Genomic DNA, 7,802 nt, shown 5'->3' with positions numbered 1-7,802 from the left:
TCATTATAAATGTATATAGTTTCTAAACCGTTTACATGCATGCATATCTATATATATAGTATTAATTATAGGTTTTTTAACTTTGTTATGTTTTAAATTTTTTTTTTTTTTTTATTTCTAAACGTAGATGGTGTACAAAACTAAACCCTAATTTGAACTATTTGGTTTAATTATATATATATAGCACCAAATTTGGTTTAATTATGTATATAGTACAATATGTAAATTAGGTTAGGGTTTACGTACTTATCAGTATACCATATATAAATAAGTAAGGAACCTAAAAAACATAAACTCCAAGTATAAAATTTACATATAGCATATAGCTTTAAAACCTAACCTTATGTGTATATGCTATGTACACCGTAATTTCACAGATTTATATAGTTAATAAGATAAGGAGGTTTTTTTTTTTTTTTTTTTTTAAAAAAAATGAACACAAAATGTATTTTTTTTTTTAATATATATATTTGGAAAAAAAATAACAGTTGGCCACGTGTAATAATAACGTGTCCAAGTACACGCGTCCAATTGGACACGTGTATTATTACACGCGTCTACCTGGACACGTGTAGTAATACATGTGTCCAATTGGACACATGTATTAAATACACGCGTCTACTTGGACGCGTGTATTAACGCGTCTACTTGGACGCGTGTATTTAATACATGTGTCCAATTTGAGTGTTTATACAACTAGCCACGCTGTCAAAAAGACACGTTGCTAATTGGACGCGTGTCTACAGTAACCGGTACTGTAGACACGCGTCCAATTGTAGGGTTTTTTGTAGTGCTTCCAACCAATACATCTCTTCAAATCAAAACTGGAAACCTCTCGCCTTGAGTTTTTTCCCATGCACTCAAATCCATTACATTAAGGTAGTTCGCTGATATTGGTGTTAAAATAGTAAAAAAAGAGTAAGGAATAAATATGAAAAAGTCTCATAAACTAACTGCCGATTTTAGAATAGTTTCCTGAATTTTCAAGTGTACTAATGTCACCCATCAAACTATTCAAAGTATGCCCAAAAGGCCATTTTTGTCAAAATATTCCTATAATACCCCTATTCTCTTAAAAACTAAACCAAACTATTTTTTTAAAAAAAAAAAAAAAGAAAAAAAAAACAGATTAATGTAAAATCAATCCATGTGGTTGGCCTAAATTACAAATCACTCACTACAGAATAAAAATAATTCAAGGTTTTCAAGATAGATAAACAATAACAATTTAGTCATTATAGTCAAATTCCGTCAAAATACTTGACGGATTGTGTTAGTGTCAATGTTAACACCAATAAAATGATGACATGAGCCACTCTTACTAAAAAAAATATCAATATATTAAAAATATACATTTATAAAACAAAATCATTACCAGTAGTCAAATTTCGTCATAACACTTGACAAATTCCGTTAGTGCGCCACGCTAGCATCAATAAAATGACGACACGTGTCACTGTTATATATATATATATATATATATAACTCAAAAGTCAAAGAAATTAAAAAATAAAAATTTTTAATTAAAAAAAAAAAGGGGTAGCGAGCCATCCCCAGCTCATTAGTGTGGCTGCGCGCCACTCCCGACAATCTTTGGGTGGATCGTAGGCTACCCCCAATGGTGGATCTATGGTGGCCTTCGCCGGGGTGACCCACAGCCACCTCCTTGGGCAGCTGCAGGGGGAGGGGTTGAGGCCACCCCAGATCCACCATTAGGGGTGGCTCGAAGGCCACCCCCTACCTTGGGTGGCCTGCGAGCCACACCAAAGGCGTCAGGGGTGGCGCGTGGCCACCCCTTTTCTTTCTTTTTATAATTGAAAAGTTTTAAGTTTTTAATTTCTTTAACTTTTTAGTTTTATATTAATAGTTTTAAAATTTCTTTATTTTGATTTTTTGAAAATAGTTTTTTTATTAATTTTTTGTTTTAATTTTTAGGAGAATAAGGGTATTATAGGAATATTTCGACAAAAGTGACTTTTTTGGCACACTTTGGTAGTTTGATGGGTCACATTAGTGCACTTGAAAAATCAGGGGGCTATTCTAAAATCGATTATTTATTCAGGTGGCTTTTTTATATATTTTCCCAAAAAATAAAATGAAATATATATGAAATAAGTAGAAGCAGAGAGAGAAAGAAAGAAGATAAGACATTGTTTTGCCCAATTAATATTTTGGCTAAATGACTTATTTAATAATACAATGAAAATGTCTATTTATAGGCTATATAAATGTAAAATGTAAGGAATTTAAATCCCATGATAATGATCAGATTCCAACATGATTACATGATCAGCTTCTGATATCATCTAATAAGGAAATCATACAATTTAAGTATAGAAATAAATCCTACGGATTCTAATATCTTCACTTAAGTGGAAGCTTTTTGGAAGGAAAAATAATTTTCATTTTTTTTTAAGGCATTTTTAATATATTTTTTAATTTTATTGTTTTTTAATTAATTTTTAAAGATTTTTAATTTTTAATTTTTTTATATAGTATCACGTGTCAACCTCAGAGGTTGACACGTGGTAAGCCGTTAGATTTTGGAAGGAAAACTTAACCGAGGTATCAATTTGGTCTTTTTTTAAAATTGAGGTATCATCTGTGATGCAAATTGAAACACAAGGACTAAAAAATAAAGTTGTGAAAACTTAGAGACCATAAGAGTACTTAACCCTTTTTGTTTTTAATTATTTGTAACGAATGCAGAAGGACTATGGTCTGCCGACAACAGTGGATAGTGGTCAAAGGACGATAGGGTTGGATGGCGGTCGGCAGTGAGCTAGGCGACCGGTGGCCGAGGCCGGACGGGGGCCAGCAGGGTTGTGCGGAACTATGGCCCGCAAATTTTGATCCAGACAGTGGCATCGAGACTGAGCCAGGGACCTTTAGGCTAGGCCGAGGATGGATTGGGATTGGGATTGGGCTTAGGATTGCCCATGGTGGGCGCGTGTGTGAATTGGTGCGTGGTCTAAGTTGTTGGACGTATGGCGATGGCAGAATACTTATGTGAGGCATGGGAGGTCATGTGCAGGCCGTCAAAACGATTATCTATTAAGTAGAATAATAATACCCAAAGATGACCAAACTGAGCGAAGAGTATACGGTGGCAGAGAAATGCTAGACTTTCTAAAATTTTCTTTTAAAATTTTGTTTTCAAATAATAAGTCATGAGATTGCAACACATTTTTTTTAAATGATAAATCATATGAGATTGTGACGCATCATTTGAAAACTAAACTTTTTAAAAAAAAAAAAAAAATTGAAATGCGTAGCATTTCCCATGGTGGTGAGTGAAAGCTTTTCCAACCCTATTTTAGGCCACATACTAGTGGCCATTATACCAAGCTAAAATAGTGAAAAATAAAATAAAATATATGTGAGAAGCAGAAGTGGAGAGAAACGAAAAGAGATTTAAGGTGGTTTGGCCATAGAGTATTACATTAACTGTTGTAATCCATAGAAGGGCTACATTTTGATTATGTTGACTTATTTGATATTAATGCAGTGAAGATGCCTATTTATAGGCCATATATATAGATGTACAATATAAAGAATGTAAACCCCACAATAATGATCAAATTCTGAGATGATTACATAATTAGATTATGAGATCATCTAATAAGGAAATGAACAGTTTAATTATAGAAAGAAATCCTATAATTCTAACACAGCACATGTTAAGATCAAAGTCTTGAGGTTGACGACCGATTAACTGTAGTTCAGCCAATTTCTAGAAGATACGGACCTCAGGTACTAAATTTAATTATCTGTTTGTTTCGGCGTAAAACGATTTCTAGAAAATGATTTCTGTTTGACCGAAAATGCTTTGTAAATTCGGAAAATGATTTACGCTTTTTAAAAGCGTAAATCATTTTTCGAAGACGCCAGACCCATTCGACCCCTTTTAAATGACACAGTCGACCTTCACGTTAAAGCAATCGACCATCACCGAAATCTTACTGGTATCGAAATCCGACAACCTCAGGTCAATGTCGCCGAAATTTAGCAACAGAATCCGGCCATCTTCGTCGGAATCCGGTCAGCCTAGATTCCAGTGACCAAACTAATTGTATTCCGGCCATCTAGCCAAAACGGCCGGCCGGCCGGATCTGGCCAGAAAATCCCGGCCAGATTCCAGCGGTTCTAGCAATTTCCAGCCAGTATGCCGGAGTCCGGTCGTTCTGGGCCGAATTCCGACAGTTTTGGCCGGAATTCGGCCAACCCAAATTCTGACGAGACTATCCGGATTCCAGCCTTTATCTTAGATTCTGGCTATGTTAGCTAGAATCCGGTAAAAGTGGCCAGAATCCTGTCGGTCAGTGACGAAAATCTCGTCTCCGGTGATTTTTATATTATTTTACATTAATATTTATATGTTTTGAATAAAAATTGATTTTTATAGATTAATATGATTGAATAAAAATACAAAAAAATATTTATAATTTTTCATACGCACCAAACACCGAAAAATGTTTTCGGTGAAAAATATTTTTTAGAAAAATAACTTCCCTAAAACTATTTTACGATGGAAATCATTTTACGTTGAAACAAACTGAGCATAAAACTCAATTGTAGAGTAGCGGACCTTTTGCCATTAAATATATCTCTTAACTCTTTTAACTTTGACTTCGGAATTCATTTTGTATAGATATTGCCTGTTTTCAGAAGTTGCATACTGATGGTAATTACAAAAACATACATAAACCACTTTACCATATTAGATTTTCATATACCAATATTACCTTCATTTAATAGAGCTTTTAACAATCTGTTGGAAGAGGGTATTGACAGTATCTAGTGTCCTTCATGCAGAGGAAGAACCTTTCGTAAGCAGATGCCATTTTGGTCGCCGTAAACATTGACAGTGCATATTCCTTGCAAGCCATGCCTTTCTTCTGCAACACTTCAGGTCCATCTCTAATCACCGACTCCAAGGCCTCCACAAAAGAATTCACGTTAGGCGAAAAGGTATATCCAAATCCTTCATTTACAACTACAGTCCCAACTATGCTTGGATAATTTGGTGTCAAAACTGGTGTCCCACAATGCATTGATTCCATCAATGTAAGATCGAGGCCCTGAGGCCTCAGTGTTGGATTCACAAACACATCAAGAGCATTATAAAATTCAGACAGCTTTGAAGGCTCCAACGGACCTAAAATTTTCACATTAGAGCCTAATTTAGCATACCTTCTTCCCCAAGGACCTGACCCTGCTACAAGTAAACATACACCGGGATGTCGTTTGACCATTGATGAAAAGACATCATAAAGAAGAGGGTGCCCTTTGTCCCTTACCAGCCGCCCCGCCACTCCCATGACAAGGCTTGCATTGGCAGGGACACCATACTTTCTTCTAAACCTTCCACCGGCTTCTGGGTCTTGCACAAATTTTGTATCATCAACCCCATTTAGTATAACATGGACATTTCTTTGCGGTAGTTGATAGATGTTAACTAGAATGTCACCGGCACTGATACTGATACATATATGCTGTTTATAGCTTGAGAAAAATCTAATTTCGTCGACTAGCCTTGGCATAGCTTCTTGGAGCCCTGTCATGGGCTCTGGCAAACCCCCATTTGGGTTTGAAAGAAGCTCTTGGAACAACTTTGAGTGCATAATTCCATACCAAATTCCATGCCACGTTACAGCCAGATTAGGCACCAGTTTCGCACGCCAATATGGCAACGAAACACTCTCCGTGTGTACATAATCAAACGCCCTATTTGCATTTACCTTACTGAAAATTTCAAATGCTAGAGAGCAGTTGACTGATCCATGGTCATTTGCTGCGAAGTATACATGCAGGTTGCCATCATGGATGTCGTGGTGAGGCCTTCTATCTGAAGGCACTGTGAAGACATGAATTTCGTGACCCAAGGCGGCCAAGGAATGGTATAGAGTCGATGCATGGCGCTCCATGCCACCAGGGGCTGCACCAACTGGCCATGTCTTGGAGAATACAGCGAGCTTGAGCTTCTCAAAGGTGGGTCCGAAGCAAAGCTTGTTCCATGGAAATTTTGCGTCTCTAAGGTCACCCTTAAACGACGGGGCTTGCCTTGTCTGAAGTAATGGTTCCTGGACCTGCCTTAATGATGCAAGGAAGAGGGAAAAGGAGGTAAAAAGTAGAATTGAAGCAAGGATAGTTGAATATCTAATGGAGGGGAACTTAGAACAAGAAGAAGTTGATTTACAAGCGCGGTGTTTCGAGGCCATTGCTAGCTGCAATCCACAGAGGGGGGTTCAGTTCTTTATTGTAATGTATCATTCCACATTGATTGATTGATTATTATAATTATTATTATTTTGTTTTGACGACTTCTAGAATGGGTGTAGAGGTAGTGATATTATTAATAATTTCAGCCATGGATGCCGGATCTCGAGCTTATGCAATATTCATGGAACCGTTGCACATGGCCTTGAGTTTTTTTCAACTCTCTACCGCTTCCAAAATTCAAAACTTGAGGCTTTTTTGTATTAATTATCAATTGTAGACGGTTACTTTTGAACTTTGATACTTGATAGTGATACAATAGTCAGCAATTGGAAGAAATGAGGATAATACTAACAGAGAAATGATACACACATTCCCTTCATTTTAAGTGCATATTCTTTGAATTGGCAGTAAAAATTACTATTGAATCAAAAAATTAATAGTAATTTATTCAAAATCTAATGGTGATTTTTACTGTCATGTTTAGGAGTGTGCACTTGAGATGTAGGAGTAAGAATAAGTGTGACATTTTTTGTACTAATATGTGCAAATCATACAAATGCTGATCAATGTGTATGTATATATATATATATATAAAACTATTGCGGCACATTTCAACATGTTGACTTGGAATCCCATCACTCTTCGCATTAAGAATCTTGCACATGTATTTTTATGTGTCTTGGTGTAGAATTGATGTAAGGTAATGTGATGTAGAAAAATCATTTCATTTTTATATAGGAATGTGATTCATGCACAACCTACATTGTACAACTATCCCACAACCAAGACACATGGAGTGGGACCCATGCATGTGGGTCCTACATGTGGGTCCCACCCAATGTGTTTTGGGGTTGGGAGATAGTTATGTAAGGGTTGTAAGTTTATCATTTCTCTTTTATGTAAAGTAAAATTTTGTTATAGAACTACTACTTTAGTAAGAAAATGTTGGGGTTTTGGGGTTTATATATTACTTGTGAGAGTTGAAAAGTTAACACTCAATTTCTTAGATCTCTCCCTTCATATTTCCTTTGCTGAATTATTGACTCACATGGTTGTTAAAATTTAGAGAAATACTATTTAGTGGATTGTTATATAACTCTAATGTATTTAGGATGATGTGCCAGAAAAATTAGTCATTTTTTTTTCAAAGCCCTTATAGCAGTCTACTAAATAGCATTACTCTAAAATTTATCATTAAAAAATCTTTGTGCGCGGATTTAATATAACCAGTTAAGATATTAGTTGGTTTAAAACTGTAAGTTTATGATTCGGATTTATCAAATTTCTATCAATCATTTACTTTGTTTGCCACCATTCAATGTGTTACTTTACCACTCAATTACTTACTCACCTTTGAATCACTCGAACAAAAAGGTTGAAATTCGTCAAGGAACCAGAACTATTGTTAAGTTGACGAGAATAAAGATTGAGTCTCATTCTACATGCCAATACTGACAACAGTGAAATTTATAGTAAGAGGAAAATCCGTCGAATTTAGAAATCGTGAGGGTTCAAGTCCCTCTATCCCCAAACAAAAAGGCCTGTTTGACTTCGTAATTATTTACCCGATCTGCTCTTTT

General features: G+C 35.8%; 1 protein-coding gene across 1 annotated transcript; it reads right to left on the bottom strand.

The window, feature by feature from the left end:
• Nucleotides 1-4,624: 4,624 nt before the first annotated feature.
• On the bottom strand, nucleotides 4,625-6,226 carry LOC133875968 (uncharacterized). The gene has a single exon (XM_062314259.1). The coding sequence runs from the start codon at nucleotides 6,219-6,221 to the stop codon at nucleotides 4,764-4,766; it is 1,458 nt and encodes a 485-aa protein (XP_062170243.1). The 5' UTR covers nucleotides 6,222-6,226; the 3' UTR covers nucleotides 4,625-4,763.
• Nucleotides 6,227-7,802: the final 1,576 nt, after the last annotated feature.

This window comes from Alnus glutinosa, chromosome 8, assembly GCF_958979055.1.
Source record: "Alnus glutinosa chromosome 8, dhAlnGlut1.1, whole genome shotgun sequence".
Classification (NCBI taxonomy): Eukaryota; Viridiplantae; Streptophyta; class Magnoliopsida; order Fagales; family Betulaceae; genus Alnus; species Alnus glutinosa.
The sequence above is the reverse complement of the archived record's forward strand: the minus strand, read 5'-3'. Positions and strand labels throughout refer to the sequence as shown.

What these genes read in the sequence shown, in the direction of transcription:
- LOC133875968 (XM_062314259.1), bottom strand. Translation starts at nt 6,221, where the DNA reads ATGGCCTCGAAACACCGCGCTTGTAAATCAACTTCTTCTTGTTCTAAG.